The sequence below is a fragment of the Miniopterus schreibersii genome (genome assembly GCF_964146895.1).
Source record: "Miniopterus schreibersii genome assembly, chromosome: 9".
NCBI classification, from domain to species: domain Eukaryota; kingdom Metazoa; phylum Chordata; class Mammalia; order Chiroptera; family Miniopteridae; genus Miniopterus; species Miniopterus schreibersii.
The window spans coordinates 8,157,708-8,178,426 of record NC_138118.1 but is presented as its reverse complement, the minus strand read 5'-3'; the positions used below and the strand labels follow the sequence as shown (position 1 = coordinate 8,178,426).

Sequence of the window (20,719 nt, the reverse complement as noted above, 5' to 3'; positions counted from 1 at the left end):
TTAGAGAAGGAACAGCCAGTGAAGCATGACTACCAGGAAAGTGGGTGACCCAGAAGCCAAGTGAATCATGTTTCAAGGTAGAGCGCCTCAGCTGTTCCTCAAATGCCAAGAGAGGTCAATCACAAAAAGAACAGAGAGCTGGCAATCGGGTGTAGTAAGATGGAGGTTGTTGGTGGCCTTGGTCAAGAGCAGTCTCAGGACAAGTGGCAAAAGCCCAACTGCAGTGGGTCAAGGAAAACAATAGGAGGTGAAGAAGTCACAACAGTAATTATAGACAGCTGTCTTGAGGAGTTTTGCTGTAAAGCTGGTTTCCACAATTAGTGGGTATCACCCAATGAGCACATTACAGAAACGGACTAGAAATTAGGTTTCAAGGCAGAAAAGAAACTGTTTCCAAAGCACAGACTTTATTTTTAAGCATTCGCATGCTTTCTCATCTAATGTGTTGTTTTAATATAATATTTACATGTGTGCATCTATGTATGAATGAGGAAACTGAGGCTTTGAGAGGTTAAGTCACTTATTCAAGGTCACATAGTTAGAGCGTGAGTGATGGGGCCAGGGTAGACCCAGGCAGTGTGTTTCTGGAGCCTATACTAAGAAAAAAACAAGACAGGAAGAACCAGAAAAGACTCAAGGTACCAAGCACTAGCAGGGATGGTAGTAGCAGAATGAGAACCAGTTAGCAGTAGTTAATAGATGCTAGTGTTAAATAAAATTTTCACTGAAAGCTTGGTTACTGTCTAAATCACAAGTACTTATCACACATCCAAAGGGTAATTTTTCAAAGCAGATACACTCTTGAACAGAACACATGCATCAGTTATCACGTGTCCAGGTTTAGTCAATAAACTACCTTAAGTTATGAATAGCCTCCATCAGTTTACTAAAAACAAATAAGTAGACTGAGCTACAGCTGCGATGCCGCATAGACTACTGAAGCAGACAGTCGCTGTCACCTACCTGTGGTCAGCATTGGGCTTTGGTCTCCCATTCCACAGTCTTCTGTTCACAGAGGGAGGTGGCGGAGAGGAGGGCAGGGGCGGGGGAGGAAGAGTGGGTAGAGGTGGCAGATTCCTGCGATCTTTCCTGTAGCTGATGCCTGGGTTCCCATCCTTGTCCCCTTCGCCACTATGCTTGAACGTTCTCCGGGGTTTGGGCAGGGGGTTGATGAAGGGTTTTTGGGGGGAGCCCCTGTACACACTGTCCAGGCTCTGGTCACAGGGCTTCCCGTACAAGCCTCTTCTTTCCTCCGCAGCCTCGGGGGTGGGCTGCCTGGCTCCCAGGTCCAAGTGGTGGGACCTGAGTTCTGAGCCACTCCCACACCCACGGTTTCCGGTTCCGGTGGGCCCCTCCTCAGCCTTGTCGGGCAGGCAGTGAGGGGAATAACAAGTCCCTGGTAGCTGGGGATCCAACCCTGCCAAGCCATCCTTCAGAGCCTGCTCAAGCTTCTTGACCTGCTTTAGCACAGAGAGGCTGTCATTCTGCAAGCGCTGTTTGCTGAGCCTCAGCTCCAGGCCTCTGCCCAAGCTTGGAGCCAGCTCCCTGGCGGGCTGGCTTAGGTCTAGCCTCCCCTCTGCATCCTGGCCCCCGACTTCCACTGCCTCCTTATTCCTCTCATTCTCTTTGCTCTCTCTTTCCAGCCTCATTCCGTTCTGAGCCACTGTGACCTGAGTCCTCACACCATCATCACATCTCCTCTCTGTCCCGCAGGAGGGCAGGTAATCCTCTTGCCCATCTGCTTTCCTGCCAGGTGCAGGAGTAGGAAACTCCCTTTTCCCTTCCCATTCTGATATCTTGTCCTTTATGCTGAGGGACTTGTGCCCGGCACCGCCTCGGGCAGAAGGGCAGGGGTTCTGAACACTGCTGAGCTGCCTCCTGCCAGTCCTGCTGGCTTCTTTAGCACTGAGGCCTGAAGCTGGGTCGCTGATGATCATATTTGAGTTGAACATGTTCTGCTGAAAATAGTTTACTCCTGACTTGAACATCAGGTTATTGAGGCTTTCCAGGAGGCTTCTTTGGAGGGGTGAGTCCTGATCAGTCTCTAGGAAAGGAATGGAGGACCTAAAGGGCTGCCTTTGAGGGTCTTCTCCAGCCTCTGGACCTTCCACTTTGACCCTGAACAAGAAAGATAAACACTGGGTGAGGGATTCTTATTTATTGCTCTTGGCTGGTCATAGAGATTTCCTAGAACTTAGATATAAATGTTACATGCTAGTTGCAAATCATAAACATTGAAACCACCATTTAAAAAACCACATAATATTTTTTGGGGGGAGATATCATGGAGCTATTGGATTTTGGAGTCCAGTAGACTTGGATTTAAATCCTAATTCAACCACTGACTAGCTGTGTGATCTTGGGAAAGTTGTTTAACTTTTCTAAATCTCAGTTTCCTCACCTGTAAAATAGCAGTAACAGTGATAATAATACATATCTAACAGGGCGACTGTAAACACAGCATTAGCTAGCCCACATAAAGCACCTAGCACGTCATGAATGTACAAGAAGTGGTGACCACTGTTATTAGCTTTTTTCCCTAATGAAAACAAAAGAAAGGTCATGAGATAAAAGAGTATACAGTCTAAGTTTCCTTTGCTTTTGTAATCAATGGATGGGCCTTTGTAATGACTATTTAAAATTAAAAGAACACTATGAGTTACAAAGTTTTTGTTAATTCTGGGCTTGATAAGTTGTCCTTATTTTAATCAGTAAAGACACACTGACTGGTTGCATTTGAATTACACCTACTTTAGAATGTGGGCCCTACTAGAGTGGTTTCTCCATGAGGACAGGGATTGTTTGGTTTTGAATTTGGCCTGTTTTGGCTACTGCTGCATTCCTAGCACCTAGAACCACACCTAGCAGAGTAGGTGGCCGCTAAATATTTGCTGCATAAATGAACGAGTGAATCAACAAGCAGATCTGGATTTCACGGGTGGCCGAGAACTGCATGGTCCAATAGAGTGGCCACTAGCCACATGTGGCTATTTAAATTGAAATCAAATTAAATTAAAGCTTCAATTCCTCAGCTGCACGAGCCACGTCAAGGACTCAGCAGCCACACGTGGCTAATGGTTACTGTATTGGATGGAGAAGATTTCCACCACTCCTGAAAGTTCTGGCCTAGAATGTACATGTGGGAATACGTGCTTCCAAATGTGATTTAGGAGATAGTGTTATAAAGATGTTGAAAATTATTTTGAAAGCAAACCAGAAAAACATTTTTAAGCTAGTCTCTGAGTATCTGAGTTTTGAAATGTGAAACTGTCCTCCACCAGCACAGATCATGACTGAACACAGCGACCTTAGATGTGTGAAGATTAGCAACACGCATGGGCCAACTTCCTGGTGCCCATTTTGTGAATACACAGGCCAGGCTGTATAGGAATTCTGAAGCCCCAGTAAGGTTTGCACAGGGATGAGGAATTAGTAACTTCACATACCTTATTACTATTTAGCTTTCTATTCCAAAAACTAACAGTTGTTTACATAAAGACTTCTTCCCATTGGGACACTAGCATGTAAGTTGCATTGCTATTCTTGGTTGCTCAATGTAAATTAAAACCTTGTGAAATTGCAAACACATTTTCATATGTTAAATATGGCTATCAAAGCAGAATTCCTTATTTAAATAAACAATTAGCATTTATAACAGAGTGTTACAGAATTAGAAACACATTTCTTAATTGTTGTGTCACCACTGAGGACACTGGCATGAATTCAGATTTTAGTCAGAATTGGAATCAGAATCATTTTGTTGATATTTTACTGAGAATTCAAAAAGGCAAAAGTTAAAATCCTTTTCTCATGGTGCTAGCAGTGAGATGAAAAATAGGACAGATACATAAAAACACAGTTCAGGTTAGTGTATATTTAGTGATGAATATATAATCATTAGTATCATATGTACTTTTAAACAATATTTTTAAAATTTTTTATTTCTTGATTTTAGAGAGAGAGGAAGGCAGAGAGAAGTAGGAAAGGAGGGGGAGGATGGGGAGAGAGGGAGAGAAAGGGACAGAGGAAGAGAGATTTGTTGTTCCACTTATATATGCATTCATGTCCCAAACATATGTGCCCTGACTGGAGATCTAACCCGCAACCTTGGCGTAGTAGGACGATTTTCTAACTAACAGAGCTACCCAGCCAGGACTCGGTTAAGAAATAATGACAGTAGATAAATACATGGTTTTAGAATTAGAGGGACCTGGGTTGAAATCTTGATTCCATTTTTTTTCATCTTAAAGGAAGAACCCTATTTCTCTTGTCTAGACTGGAACTTTAGGAGTACAGAGGCCTAATTTATCTTGTTTGCTGTGCCCGGTACATAATAGGTAGTCATTAAATATTTATTAAATAAATGAATGAGTTAATATATATAATATGCCCAGAGTACATACATGATGGACCTGGATATTAATAAATGGTTAACTGGTGCTATTTAATGATAGTTATGTCTAAGGTCCTGGCATGCCTTCGCAATTGCTGAGGCTATATAAACACTGAAGAGAGAAAAGGATGCTTTGCTGGAGGACCAGCTAGAGTGACAAAGTTCAAGCAAGAGCAGCAGGGATGATGAAACAAGGGCAGAGAGAGTGCCTTCACCACATGGTCTGCACCCAAGAATTCCTCCAGTCCCTGCTTCTAAGAGTCTATGGCCACAGGAGGGGATCTAGAGCTGTGAAGAGCTCAGTGATCGCCAGCTCCTTTGCAGAATGTGAGAGAGAGCATCAAAGGAAAACACCTGGGGAGAAAACAATTCCGCTGATACAAGACGGGTAAAGATGGCATGTGGACAGATACAGTGCAAGGATTTAGGGCTCACTGCTAATTACAATACTTGTGCATTCTAGTAGTGAGAAAAATAAACTATGGACTGGAATGTATAAATGGGGACATTGCCTGGGGCGCTGGGATCATCCTCTCAACACACTGGGTGCTAGTCAGACCTTCCCTTGACCACTTTGGTCTCAGGTTCTTAACTGAGCACAGCACATGGAGATGATTGACAGGAGGCTCATCACAGTGAGTCGGAAAAGAATGCCTCCTTAATTCAGGAAGTGGGGCTAGTGAGCAGGGAAAGGCAGCAGAGAAAGGAAGGGGACTGAGAACCCGGGCCAACGACTCCATTCTTGGGGGAGAAAAGTTCTTACTTGTTAGCCAATTTGCAGCTCAGGTTTTCAGTCTGGCTGTGGCTGCCCTTGGCCGGCCTGCACACGGTCATCTTGTCAGCACGGAGAGGAGCTCCGAGTCACCTGGAGGAACAGGGATGCATACTCAGTGAGGCACGACAGCAAATCTAGGGCCCACACCATGAACAATTTATCCCTGATGGATTCTACCCAGGAGTGAAGGGTAACCGCAATGCCATTCAGAATCCCAGGAAGTGGGGAAAGGGTACAGAATCCTGAGGTCCACCCACATTCAGACTCCATGCCAAATCTCTTCTCGTGTGTGTGTGTATGTACGTATATAAGAAAACACATAACCTTATAACGCAAAACATAAATACCAGTACAACACAACACTTTTTCAGGCTGAGAACCTGTGATGAGCTAAAAGCCCCCAAAGGGAAGAGTTGTTACTTTATATGAAATGATAAATAAGCCACCCACCGAGTGTTAGTATCCATGCAGAGGTACTCTGCTCTTCTGCTGGCCCTGATGGTGGGCGTAAACCCACACTGTCCTTGGCTTCGGAGTCCTGCATGAAGAGCCTCTCCCAGGGGCTCCAAACCCAGGAGGAGGAACTGCCTAGCCACTGTCAGGTCTAAGGACAACCATATGGGCCCAGTACACTCAGGAATCCCACTGCCTCTCAGACCTGAAAGATGACAAGGACAATGTGGATACCAGAGCAGCAGCCTCAGCAGAAGTAGCAGTTTGATAATGCTCCGGTGTCTGACATCCAAGTGAACTGAAGTAGCTGATTAAATTGTAGGCTGTCTATAGCAAGTCCCCACAGCAGTCTGTGTCTCAATATGAGGACGAACGGACACTGCACAGGTGGACGTGGCTAGGAAGATGAGACCCACTGGAGAATGCCAAGTATGTAAAGCATTCATGCCGCGTGAGCAGTCCCTTCTGAGGGAGAGGCGGTAACTGCTCAACCAGAAGTTCAAGGAGCATTGAGATACTGGAGATTCATGTTTCTTTCCCACTGAACCTCCAGGGAATCCTGCTCCCAACTGCTCCTCACGTTTCCAAGATTCCTATCTTCTCTCCCAAGATGATTTACCGGCCAGGTGACAGGGTGGCTGTCCAAGGTCCTGGCATCAGCATCCCTTGCCCCCAAGTACTCAAAGTGCTGGGTATTGAGACATGCATATAACTCTTGGGAACAAAGAGAGGAAGGCCAGAGAGAGAAAGAGAAAAAGAAAGAGAGAGTGAACACAGGCAACAAATTTAAAAGAGGGAGGTGTGCTCGCTTTGCCAGCACATATACTAAAAAGAGAGTGGTTAGGGACCAGTGAGCTGAAGAAAATCAAGGAAGGGAACAGCAGGTCCCAGACAGTGTGTTTGGGAAGGGGCTGGTGCTAGGGCCTGCCCATGGAGCGCAGCTGTGCCCTCGCCCAGTGATGCAGCACCCTGCATTTTGGGGTATGCCAATGCTGAAAGCAAGCCCAGTTCCTTAGAGAAGCCAGGCCCCAGGGCTCCCCTTCCCGTTATGGAGGAGAGCCCTGAATGGCCTTTCAGGGACAGGAAGGAACTCGTTGCCCCTCTCACAATGCTCCGCAAGCTTCTGGAGCCTCTCCATTTGGCTGGGCTGACAGACACTGCTCTTCTGTCCTGCATCTGGCAGAGGGCCCATCGGAGGTCGAAGACAGTGGCCACTCCCCGCCACCCGCCCGCCTCGTGTCTGCACTGTCTCCATGCAAGCCAAACCCACTGTGACGCACCCTTGTTCCATGTGAGCACCACTCACCCCACCCACATGCTTCTTTCAGGCTGGCCCCTTTCACTGGCACCATGAATAGGTGCTGGGACTGTGCCTGGGTCACAATCAGCCCTGAAATCCAGCTCTCTCCCCAAGGGAACAGTCTCCCTATAATTCCCAGGAAGCCATAGCTGTTCCAAAAGGGACAAAGCTCAGTGTCTAATGCACAAAAAACCACAGATGTACTTTGAGATTAAAGGTCATGAATGTCTATCCTCTGTGCCTTACACCTGAAGCTAATACAAAAGTGTCGAATGTAAACTGTAATCGAAAAATAAAATAATAAACAACATGGTACTTAAACTTGCCTTCCATTGGGTAGTAACAACTTCCTGTACTAAAACCATGGTCTCTAAAGGAACACCTGATACCATATTCTGAGAAGCAAGTTCAAGTGGGATTCAGGAGCTGAACCTCAGGGAACAGAGAAGCCTGTGCACTCAGAAATTGCTTCTCCCACAGAACTTTGACCCATCCCTTTTTGTCTTTGATGTTAAAAGTCATTAGTTAGGTGACAAGCCTAGCTTTAATTTGCTAGTTAGGAGTGCTCTGTGACTTAAATTACCACAGTAAACTCCAATATCACTTTATAGGTCTGGGGTTGCAGAATGGAGCTGTTTTCCAACAATAATAACCTCCTTCTTATTAACTCTGGTGGGGGTTTTCTATGGTGGCAACAGGGGAGGTGACACATGGTCTACAGAAACACTGCTATCAAAGTCACCAACAAAAAGAAGTTCGGACATTACTGCTTTAGAGACTGCTAGAAAAACAATCTGGAAATGTTTAAGTCATGGGGGAGGGGGCTGATTTTCCTCAAATCTTAGAACAAAAACAGTAATTTAAATAAAAAGTGAGCCCGGCCAGGAGGGCTCAGCCGTTAGGCCTAGGATCCAGGAGATTGCGGTTTGATTCCCGGTCAGGGCACATGTCCGGGTTGCGGGCTCCATCCCCAGTCAGGCGCGTGCAGGAGGCAGACGATCAATGACTCACCATTGATCTTTCTCTCTCTCTCTCCCCTCCTCTCTCTGAAATCAATACATATTTTTTTTAAAAAAGGGATTTTTAAAATGTTGTATATCCATACAATGGGATATTAAAAGGAATATAAAAAGGAATGGAGCCATAAAAAGGAATGAAGTATGATTTCATGCTACAACATGGGTGACCTTGAAAATACAGTAAGTGAAAAAGCCAGATACAAAAGGCCACATATCATGTAATTCCATCTACATGAAATATCCAGAAGAGACAAAACCATAGAGGGAGGGGAATTGGAATTGATTGCTAATAGGTAAGGGTTTCTTTTGGAGACAATAGAGATGTTCTGGAACTAGACAGTCACGATAGTTGTACAACATAATAAATATACTACAACTCACTAAATGATGAATTTTATGTGAATTATACCTGAATTAAAATACATTATAAACATATTCAATAAAAAATAAGAAATCTAGGAAGGGGAGAAGGTAGAGTAAGGAATAAAACATACACAATTATAATTTTCCACTGCCCTTTACTGCTCTAAGGTTAGTATCTTAGCTCTGAAATATATATGATTCATAAAATGGTCATAATGGATATACTGAATGAAAAATACAATTTGTATCACAATTATATACTAATAAAATAAAATTTTAAATGGTTTTTATTTGTGTGGCAAATAAAGCTACAAGCTGTGCAGCTTTAATGATTCTAATAACTCTTAAGTTTATCAGCTTATAAAGAGCAGCCAACAAAATTGAGAATAAGTCATAACAATTACAGCAGAACAAAAAAATTATTTGCTCAACAGAGCATTCTTATTAGCAACCATATCCAGGAGGTCATTTTTTTCAGAAAATACATTGAGAATGAAAAGAAGCATATACAAGTACATGCTATAGCCCTTGCTGTGTCTGTTCACCCAGTGAAGCCCACTGCTGACTGAACCTTCTGACACTTCATTTTATCATCTTCTTCAAACAAATAGAGCTTAAAATAATTAAAAATGAATTGCTCTCTTTTTGTTCATAATAGCCTTATGTTTTTGATTTTGGAGTGTTTGCAAAACCACCCAACTTTTTCACACTTGGAAGAAGATGGAGGACTCGGAGCAGGTGAGGACCGCGAGAAGCCAAAGGCTCTGTGTTGCTTCAGAACTGCACCCAGGGGACCACGTTTGGCGAAATCGCAGCCTGCACTCTTGGACCAAATCCTTAAACTGCCCCTGCACAAAAGCACAGCACACCACAACCGGACACCAAGTCCTCAGTGCACCAGGCTAGACAGTGGCAGAACCAATGACTTTTCTACTACCAACCACTAAAGTCTTCCTATTTCTAGGAGTCCTCCTTTGGGTCCCAGAAGATTCCCTATCAAATAAGAGTGCTCAAGAAATGTTTGCCGAATGAATGAACACACACCATTTTCTTATACCTCACATGTCCATCAACAGATGACTGGATAAACACAGTGGTCTAGCCATACATGGAATATTATTCAGCCATAAAAAAGAATGATGGGCTGACACATACCACAACATGGATGAACCCTGAAAACATCATGCTAAGTGAAAGAAATCAGTGACAGAAGACCACATGCTGATTCCATTTATATGAAATGTCCAGAATACATAAATCCAGAAAGTAGGATAGTGGTTGGGAAGTGGGAACAAGGAGTGACTGCTAATAGGTATGGGTTTTGTGGGGGAGAGTGATGAAAATGTTCCAAAATTAGATAGTGGTGATGGTTGCACTAAACATTGAATATGCTAAAATACCTAACCTCCAAAACACCCACTACTTATTGTACTCTTTAAAAGGGTGAATTTTATGGAATGTGAATTATATCTCAATAAAGCTGTTATTTAAAAAATAGAATAGGGAGGAACAATTGCTGTAAGTGAGGAGTCCTGGTCCCACCCCAGACCATGTTTATTTTCCTGCCACTGGCATCGTCAGCCAGCTACAGAAATCCTCTCCTTTGAAAGCAGTCTTTCGCTTTTACCCCAGCGCATCTGTTTGTCCCTTTGTCAGAGCATCCTGCAATCCGATGGAGGAGCTACTGGCACACAGTGAGTTGCTCCTGCCCTCGAGCCCAGGTGTAAATGCTCTAAGATGCTGTCTCACAAAGCTGGTCCTACACCGGCTTCAGCGTCAAAACTTCTATTCACTCCAAAAGGGGCCTCAAGACCCAGAGTATAATCTGAGTAATTCCAAGGCTTTGTGTCAGTATGAATACCCAGTTCTTGACAATCATATCTCCTTTTAACAACTTGGTCAGTATTTCCCTGACCTACACCTGTCAGTCTGTCTGAGAAATGAAGCCCCAGGGGATTTGCAGCTGGAGTACCTTGAGGTTGCAGACTGGAACTCCCGAGGTCAGAGGCGGCTAAAGATTTTTATTGTTCTCACCTTTCTAAACCTAGGAAGGATTTTTTCACATCTGCAGAATATTCTTACATACAGACATGTATTCAGCCACCTGAGTAGGATGGAAATACAGTTTTCACTTGACAATATTTGCATATCATGCTTTTTGCTTCACTCACTTGCAGTGTGGGAATACCTCCATATGTGGCCTTTGGGTTCACCACTGTGTGGAGGGTAAAGAGGAAAAGTACAATTAGTGGCCACCTTGCACATGAACACCTAACCACAGCATGCACACGGTTTCAGTGGTGTCAGCGCTCTCAATTACTGCTGGGAAATTACCAGTGTCACCTCTCTGGAAAAACATAGTGTGAGTCTGCCATAAATCATGAAATTATTAAAGTTATGAAATATGCTAGTACTGCCAACAGATGGCTTAAAAATCTGAATTCAGATACATGTATTTTCTTTTATATAAAGTATACTTCCTGTTGTTTCTTTTGGGTACTGCAAGTCACCAAACTATGTGAAGTCAGGTTCTAACTTGTTTCCGCTCCCAAATATTTTAACTCGCTCTCCCTCCTCTCTGTTCTTGGCTAGGCCAGAAACCACTTCTTGTTTCTAATTGCTACAGAAGTCAATGTCACTGCTCCAACCATTGTTCTGACGAGGAAACTGAGGTTCAGGGAAGTCTAAGTTCACACCACAACTCATGAGAGCCAGGAATGCGTCTATGCTTTGAACCCAATTCTGGTCCTCCTTGTCCACTGTCATTGTGGCCTCCTGTTACATTACCTAATCCAGACTAGAACTGGGCTTTACCTTATTATTTTGAGGGTCCATCTTGTTCAGCTCTTTAAGATCAGCAGTTGTTTTACTCTTTTTTACACCATGCTCAATTTCATAAACATTTGCTAATTGAGTGAGCTGGGAGGGAGAGTGAAGGTTTTTGTGGGTCTCTCTTTTTATGGCTCTGTGATTATACATTTCTGTACTTTGGGCATCTGCTCTAAGAAATAATCCTAAATATGGAAAAATGTGTATATATAGATGCATATACTTATATTACTTATAATATTGAAAAATTTAAAATAACTAAAATGTCAAGCAATATAATGGCAAACTACAATAGAACTGTTTGATGGAATATTATACAACAAACTATGTTTAAGAAGACTACATTTCTACAGCAACAGAAAGTAGGTTAGTCGTTGCCTAGGTTGGGAGTAGGTGGGCAGGAGGAAAGAAGAGTGACTGCTAATGGGTGAGGGGTTTCTTTCTGGGGTGATGAAGTGTTCTAACATCAATGGTGGTTGCACAACTCTGTGAATATACTATAAACCATTAAACTGTACACTTAAATGAGTAAATTGTACTGTATATAATATACCTCAATTAAGCTATTTTAAAAATGTAAATTTAAAAGTTAACCTAAAAAAAAACGACTATTAGCCTTGGTCAGGTAGCTCAATTGGTTAGAGTATTGTTCTGATAGGCCAAGGCTGCTGGTTCCATCCCTGGGCAGGGCAAATACAAGAATCAACCAACGAATGAACAAATAAGTGGAAAAACAAATTGATGTTTCTCTCCCTCTCTCTAAAATCAATCAATTAATTTGAAAGAAGAAATAAAAACAACTATTATTAAAATAAAATAAAGAAGCTCATGTTGTAATGTTAGACAAAGAAACAGGATCCGAAAGCTTGCACCCAATATGAAAACAAAACATGACATGTTTTTAAAAAGGGGGTGAGGAATCTATTCTTATTCAAAATTGTACACATAAGAAAATGACTGTAAGGAGATGTAACAAAGGATGAACAGTAGTTGTCGCTGGGTAAGAAACTTGGAATGATTTTTTTCCATTCTCTCTACTTATCTATATTTTCAACAAAACACTTGATTTCCAAATTTTCTATAATAAGCATGCATTATTATTACTATTACAAATAGCAGGGGGAAATGGAAACCCTGCTGTTGTCTGTGGGTGTCTAGGTCTGCCCATGGTGACCCCAAAGGATCCCAGGGTTGTCTCGTAGTCACAATGGTAGTTGCAGGGCTTCGGCTCAGTTGAGCCCATAACTCCACAACTTATTTTGCTTTCTCACAGTATCCCCTGAAAGGAAGGATAAGTGATACTTTGTTCTCATTACCTCCTTTCCCTTAGTGACCACCAAGGCTTGGTCTATAGTAACCACTTCCTAGTACAGAAGCTTAAGTGGGTCCAAAGAGAGATCATACTGAGAACCATGGATAACAGGAAAATTGACATGTTATTCATTCTTCCAACTAATAGTTGTGTCTACTTCACATCAGAACTGAGTGAAGCCTGGGAAAAATGTAAAATAAGTAGATTTATTTGCCCTCCAAGACTTTCATTCTCATACAGGAAATAAGATGCATATGACAATACTGCACTATAGACTTGAAAGTTGCTTAGAAAGTAGATCTTAAATGTGTTCATTACACACACAAAAAGTTAACTGTGTGAGGTGATGGAAGTGTTAACTAACCTTATTGCAGTGATCATTCTGCAATATACACGTACATCATATCAGGTTATACACCTTAAACCTACACAATGTCATATATCAATTATACCTCAATAAAGCTGGGGGAAAAAGATGCACATGAATGTCTTCAATACAAAACACAATATGATAAGCAAAAGAGATGAAGGCAAGATCCTTTTGTGGATCTGGGCTTGAAGGATGGACTGAATTTCCTTTGGGGTAGATAGGTGAAAGGCATAGATGTAAGTGTAGATGTGAACAAAACTAACTCCATCTTTGCGTCCTGGATTTCTTTCATGCTATGACCTCTGACCAGCCTCAATGATCTCAGCAAGCATATCAAAGCCTTCTAGTTGATGATGATCTGTGTTCCATAAAATGTAACCATAAACATTTTTGTTAGTAACGGCTAAAATGGCATGGGAACCTACATAAATATCAAACTGGAGATAGTATCAATTATAAACAATCATCCATCACAAGACCACAGGAGGAACGTCCCCTGGCGCTACTGCATTCTTTGTCCCTTTGTCTTGTCAATCATAAGTACCTAAATTATATCATTAAAAAATTACTGTAGCCTGGCCAGCATGGTTAAATGGTTGAGTGTCAACCTCTGAACCAGGAGGTCACAGTTCGATTCCTGGTGAGGGCACATGCCCGGGTTTCGGGCTTGATCCCCAGTGGGGGGCATGCAGGAAGCAGCAAATCAATGACTCCCTCTCATCACTGATGTTTCTATTTCTCCCTCCCTCTACCTTCCTCTCTCAGAAATCAATAAAAACGTATCAAGTCACTGTAACAGGGGTCTGTTAGTAGAAAATAATCTGTGCAGTCTGTCCACCCTGACCCTACATCACTTACGTAAATTTCCCTATATAAACTGTTATGTTCTATGGAGTTGCTTGCATTGCCTTTCAGCCTGAATGTACCTTCTCCTTATGGTGGCCATTGCGCCTGCCCCACCGTCAGATAATGAAGCACAAACCACTGAATGAAAAGCAACAAAGCTGCAATGCTGATTCTGTAAGGAGATTACGCTTAACTGATCTGCTCGATTTCTTTTGTGGGTCAAGCAACATGTGAACCAAGGTAGGATCTGTGAACACAACTTGGGTAGACTTTCTGAAAACTTCTACCAAGATGTCACCAGAAGTATAACAACCTTAAATATGCCTTATTTTGAAATAATTTCAAGCTTGCAGAACTGAAAGAATAGTACAGAAAACTCTTTATACCTTTTATCCAATTTATCAAATTTTAATACTCTTTCTCAATGAAAGACTATTTTAAAAAGTTCTTTTGGTGATTTGGGGGGAAATGAGTGCTATCCAGCCACTAGAAGCCTTCATGCTCATGAATCTAAAAGAACACAGAATCTTACAAAAACAGTTTACTGAAATAGGTAAGCACACCCAGGTCTAAAGGACAACTCAACTCTAACCCAATTCCACCCCCGCCACTTCCACCCACCCCCAGGACCTTCCAGGAGGTCAATGTACCTTAGAACAAGATTGCTAAATGTGTAAAAATACCTAGGAAAACAGTGAAAATTTTAAAAATGAGGGAGAAGGGTGTAGGGGCAACCAACCCTACCATATATGAAAAATACTATAAAGAATAGATAAATAGACCAGTGGAACGAAATAAAAAGGTTAGACAAAGACCCAACGACACATAGAACTTTATATATGAGGAAGGTGACATCTTAAATCCCTAGGGCAAAGATGGGCTTTTTAATAAATGCTGCTGGGATAACTGAATAGCCCAAAGGTGTTCAAGCAAGAGCATGCTGAAAATCTGATGTGCCTGCAGTCCTGCTGAACTGGGGATGATCTGGGTCCTTCTCAGAGCCAGGAAACCAGCTGCAGGCAGCAACTAGTTTCACAAAAGGGCTATAGCCTGAGTGGTTAACAGCAGCCCCTGAAAAATCTGACCAGTGCTCCTAAAGAGCTCCACCCACCCTCTGAACCTGCTATGACTTGAAGAGAGTTTCAAAGTCTGATTCCTGCCCTGGCTGGTTAGCTCAGTTGTTTGGAGTGTCATCCAGATACAGCAAGGTTGCAGGTTTGATCCCTTGGTCAGGACACATGCAAGAATCAACCAGTGAGTGCATAAATAAGTGGAACAACAAATTGATGTTTCTCTCTCTTCCTTCCTCTCTCTCCTTTCCTCTCTCTCTAAAATCAAACTAAAAAACAAAAAGTAAAAAAAAAAAATTTTTTTTAAGTCTGATTCTTTTTCTATGGCAGCCCTAGAGCTCAGAATATATTTGTAAAGCCCAATTTCCACATTACACACGTATTATAGCATTCATAAGCTCCCTTCCTCTCAACAATTTCTAGAGGTAATTATTATTATCCTCATTTGAAAGGTGAAAAGAGGCTTCCCCAGAATCAGTGTTTAAGCAGCAGAACAGGGAATCCAGTTCTTATCTTTCTACTCCAGGTTTTATATTTTGAACCTCAAACCTTGTTTTCTGCTCTCTCAGCACCTTTAACAAGAACCACCCTGGAGCAGCCCGTTCACAGGCCTGATGGAAGAATCTGCTGCTCAGTGGTGCCAGGACCCCAGGGACAGTAACCTCAGAGTCTGACCCACAGGGGTCAGGCTGTTTGGGAGAGGCTGACTTTCTTCTAAGGGCAGCAAGCAGGAAATAGCTTTCATTCATAACCTTTGGGAAGGTCAGAGTAAAGAAATCGGCACTGTTACGTTCTACGATCTGTCAGGCATTGCATTAAGTACTTTACAAGCATAATCACGGAAGTAATCTCTCTCTCAAGAGAAATGAAAATATGTCCACATATGTTCTTCTACACTAACATTCAAAGCAGCATTATTCATAATGGCCATTAAGAAGCAGCAATCTGCCTGGCTGGTGGCTCAGCGGTTGAGCGTCAACCTAGGATCCAGGAGACTGAGGTTGGATTCAGGTCAGGGCACGTGCCCGGTTGCAGGCTTGACTCCCAGCAGGGAGCGTGCAGGAGGCAGCCCCCCAATGATCCTCTCTCATCATTGATGTTTCTCTCTCCCCCTTTCCCTTCTTCTCTCTGAAATCAATAAAAACATATTAAAAAACAAAACAAAAACAACCCACAAGAAAGCAGCAGCAGCAATCCAAATGCCATCAACTGACAGATAAAATACGATATATCCATACAATGGAGTACTATTCAGCCATGAAGAATGAAGTACTGGTACATGCTGCAACGTGAACCTCGAAAGCACTACGCTGGGTGAACAGAAGCCAGTCCAAAAGTCTACCGACTGTGTGAGTCCATTTATATAAAACGTGCAAAGTAGGGGCCTCTGCAGAGACAGGAAGGAGATTAGCGGTTGTGTAGGAGGGTTGAGGGGTGCTGCTAAGAAGGACGGGCTCCTTCTTTAGTGTGAGGAAAATGTTTTAAAAGGGACTGCAGGGAAGGTGGCACAACTCTGTGAATAAACTAAAATCCATTAAGTTGTGCACTTTAAATGGATGAATTTTTATGGTATGTGAATGATACCTCCTCAACAAAGCCATTAGAAAGAAAGAAGGAAGGAAAGGAGGGAGGAAGGAAGAAGGAAGGAGAGAAGGGATACATAATAGGAAGTCAATTTCACTTTACAATTGAGGAAACTGAGGCACATATTTGATAACAGCATCACCTACGTTTAAAAAGCAAAGTGTCCGGCCCCAAAGCCCCGGCTTTAGGACCCCACTTATGTCTGTCACAGCAACATCTTTGTGAAAGTATTGAACAAGCGCGTCGAGGAAGCAGGACTCGTATGAACACAGTGGTTGGGACAAATGAGCGCAAAACGGATAAAAGAACAGCAGCTGCAGCGAAGGCTGCAGGCACCTGCGGAGCTCGCCTACCTCCCGAGGAGACCGCTCTTCCGCCAACTGCCCCTTTTCTCCTCGGCCAAGGGGGCACAGGAAGATGGACCGCCATGTTTGAACTATGATCCCACCCCCAGCCCCAGCCGATTGGTCCTAGAGGAGGCCTAACTCAAACCGGACCAATCGGATTCCGTCCTACGGAGTTGCGTCAATCTGCGTGGCCGGAACCCGGAAGGGTGCTGGTCGGCAGCCATTTTCCACCCCGTGGGCTGAGCAGCAGAGCGAACGAGGCCGCGGGAAAAGAACGATGCCGCTGGACGCGCTGGATCCAATCCACTCCCGAGACCAGGCTGCGTTCCTGCCCACGGTTCCACAAGATGCCTTCATACCCTTGTTTTCTTAAGCAACCAAAGGAGTCCCCACTAACGCAGACCGTCAGGTTCAATTTGTGTTTCACTGCATTTCCCAAAGCGGAAAAGGAAAGCTATTGTGTGTATGAGTTTTCAGCATGAGTCTGCACCCAAACGGCTGAAGCTGAGCAAACTTCAGCTACTGAGGAAACTGAAGCCCCCATGAGGTTTGCCTCCGGGCTGGCGCAGCCATTGCTTGCGACGTGGTCACTTCGATTACTTCTGAGGGTCAGAAGAGCAGCAATCACCGAGTCCGCTTCCCTCCCCAGGGAGACTTCATGGCACTGGAGCTGCTGGGAACCTCCGAGGTCTTAGTAAGTTAAGGCCGATGTCACGAGACCTCACCAGCAGATCGTAAGCATCACCGGAGGACGCCCTGCTGAAGCCTGGGATGAAGTTTAAATAGGACCTGGTATCGGAAGGTATCGCTTTCCTTCCTTCCCAATAAAACCCCATTAAAAACAACTCCGGCCGTATATGGGAATGGACCAATGAGAGGTTAGTGTGGGTAAAAGAACAAATACAAGGCACGTGTGTCCTCCTTCTGCTTTTGCCTCTGAAGGCAAGCAGAGCTCGCATCTCCCCCACACGCGCGGGACGCGTTTGAATGAAAAGCATGAACAAGAGGCCGCGCAGTCTGGACACCAGAAGGAAGAGCTGAGTTGACAGGATGAAAGCGAGAGAGGAATCCTTTTCCCATCCCTCTGTCTATTTATGGGAGTCATTTCCCTTCAGGAAATGCTGAGCCCCTTCTCCCAGGACCCTGTTGGCAACACTGGCTGACCCAGCCTTCCACATCCTCCTGGCCTCAGCAGCTCCCCTCTGACCCCCTGGGTCACTGGGAACCCAGCCTGGAAATGACACTGCTTCTTAGAGGCCCCAGTCTAGTGAGGAAATTCGCGGGCGGGGGGAGGTAGAGATACATCACAAAGCTAGAAAAGCCCCTGACGTGAAGAAGCTCCAAGATACGAACAGAGAGGAAGGTGACAGGGAAGCAGTCAGGGATAGAAACCACCGCAGTGTGGCCCAGGAGTTTTGTGGCTCACTTAGCCTCTGTCCCCCAGCTGGCTGGCTGGTGGCAAATGGGACCCAAGCAGCAGGACCCAAGGTTCCTGTCGCCCCATCTAGAGCTCATTCACCCCCTCCACACTCCTTTCCCTCCCCAGATGACTCACCGTGTCTATGGGGAACCTGGGTCTACTAGTTACTATTCAGGATGAGGCTGGTTCTTTTTTTCTTTTCGGTCAGCCGAGGAGCCCACCTCTTCAGAAACTGATTTCTGGGGTTAGTGTTCTTTTTGTTGTTGTTGGGTTTAAAAAAATTTTTTTTTAAAAATACGGCTTCTTTATTATTATTATTATTATTATTATTATTTTAATCCTTACTGGAGGGTATTTTTCCCCATTGCTTTTCAGAGTGGACGAAGAGAGAGAGAGAAACATCGATGCGAGAGAGAGACATTGACTGGTTGCCTCCTGCACGCACCCCAACCACCGGGACAGGGAATTGAGGTTGCACCCAAGTTACGTGCCCTTGGCCAGAATCGAACCTGGAAACCTTCAGTCCATGGGCTGACGCTCTAATCACAGCCAAATCAGCTAGGGCTTTAACTTTTTAAAAACTGATTTGAGAGGAGGGGGGGAGAGAGAAACATTGATGTTGTTTCACTCATTCATGTATTCATTGGTTGCTTCTTATATGTACCCTGACTGGAATCAAACCCATAAACTTGGTGCGCCTGGATGATGCTCTAGCTAACTGTACTCAGCCAGGGACGGTTTTTCTTTTTTTAAAGAGAAATGTTCTTTGTTATTAGGATGTTGGGAGATTTTTATAAAACAAAAACATTTGCCCCAAAGCTTCCAGGTAATAGCCACTGGCTCCTACTGAATACGTTTTCTTCTTTTATGAAAAAATAGTGTTCAGAGCTTCTCTGCCCTGAACCAGAGAGGAAAAGTCTTAGTGTTAGCAGGTTAAAGGAAACAAACTGAAGACAGAGAATCAACAGAGACAGAGACTGAAAAGAAAAGAAATGGAGAGAATGGTCCTTAAAGAGCCAGAGGGAGCCCTAGCCGGTTTGGCTCAGTGGTGAGGGCGTCGTCCCGGGTTCGATTCCGGCCAAGGGCATGTGCCTCGGTTGCAGGCTCAATCCCCGGCCCTGGTCAGGGCATGAGCTGGAGGCAACCAGTCTATGTGTCTCTCTCACATCGATGCTTCTCTCTCTCTGTCCCTTCCACTCTCTCTGGAAAGAATGTCCTTGGGTGAGAATAAAAAAATAAATAAAATTGCCAGACACACAGAGAAGGCAAAACCCACAAGAAGCCCCACCAAGGCGTGGACTGAGCAGAGGGCCATGCTACGTCACAGCCAGATGTCTCTTTGTTTGGTGCAGCATCCTGGCGATCAACTTTTTTGCAGCTGGATTGTATACAGTAAATGACATACTGCGTCCAAGTACACATCGTGGGCAAGAGAATCGCTAGAATGTCCCAACACTCCTGGGCCTCTGTGAATTAGAACTCCCCCCACCTCCTCCTCTGATTCATACTCTTTTCCTCAGTTGTCGTCCTACCCCATCCTTGTTATTATTTTCCCACCTCAAAATCTGGCCTAATGCCCAGCTTTTCCATAAAATCTACCCTGGCGACCCAAACTAACGTTCTTCCCCTCCTCTGAACTTGCACAGCAGTTATTAACTTATTGACACTTTATTATCTAACTGAACTGCATGACCTTGTGCTATCTCCCCCATGGTTAGCTTATTTATATATGTCTTATTCACATTTATGTTCGGTTTCACGTAATTAAACTGCCATAACGAGTGAATGGCTAACATTTACTGAGCACTTACCCTTCTCCAGGCAAGATTCTACACAGGCTGTTTCATCGAATCCTCACACCTCCCCTACTGTGGCCTCCCCTTTACAGATGCAGAAGCCCAGGCCTGGAGGGATCAACTTTCCCAAGGCCACGTGGGTGCTGAATGAATCCAGGTTGTCAAACTTAAGAGTCCAGTGTCTGATGCCCAAACCAGGGCCTTGGGGACAGGGGACAGACCTCCCCTCCTGGATAAAGTAGCCACTCAGTAAATTGTTATGATTGACTTTTATTATAAGTATCTGGCTCCTACTACCTTTCCTCCCTGCTCTCCACCCCGTCTATGCCCACCATGGACACCCAACACCAAGCAACGCCTGACCATCTCCCTCTACTTCCAGAAGCAGCCTGAGGGCTTCCTTATTTTTCCAATCTCTGAAGCCTTTCCCAATGTCCATTTTAACCCGACCTCACCCAACAGAAATGCCGAGGAGGGAAGGGGGGGAGTGAGTAGCAGGGAGGCAGGGCCCCCTGTGAGATCTATCTGGGCCTCTGAGCACTGGAGAGCCAGGCCTGTGCCTGCCAGGGCTGCAAGCTCCCAGCACCCCAGAAGCAGCACCTGAGGGGAGTGCACCTGAAGGCCCAGGTTGGTTTGCTTCCTGGCAGGACGCCTCTGGCTCCAGCTGCGCTGCCCCAAACCTCTCACTTCCTCACTTCCCAGCCTCCTCTCCCCCTCTCCTTCCTGCCTTCCTCTTCCTTTCCTCCCCCTCAGACCCTTTCCCACCCTCTTTTGCTGGCTTCTGTTCTCTTTCTTTCCATGAGCAGCGAGTTTCCAGCCTGGCTCCTGGCCAGCACATTTGG

General features: G+C 44.4%; 1 protein-coding gene across 5 annotated transcripts in view; it reads right to left on the bottom strand.

The window, feature by feature from the left end:
* Positions 1–20,719, bottom strand: part of DENND2A (DENN domain containing 2A) — a 110,964-nt gene that overhangs the window by 57,113 nt on the left and 33,132 nt on the right. For all 5 annotated transcript variants that reach the window (XM_081148058.1, XM_081148057.1, XM_081148061.1 and 2 more), the window contains 2 exons: positions 5,157–5,258; positions 964–2,118 (listed from right to left, as the gene is read on the bottom strand). In XM_081148058.1, coding sequence (XP_081004184.1) covers positions 964–2,118; positions 5,157–5,227 — 1,226 coding nt within the window. In that variant the 5' untranslated portion in view covers positions 5,228–5,258. The remainder of the gene's footprint in view (positions 1–963; positions 2,119–5,156; positions 5,259–20,719) is intronic.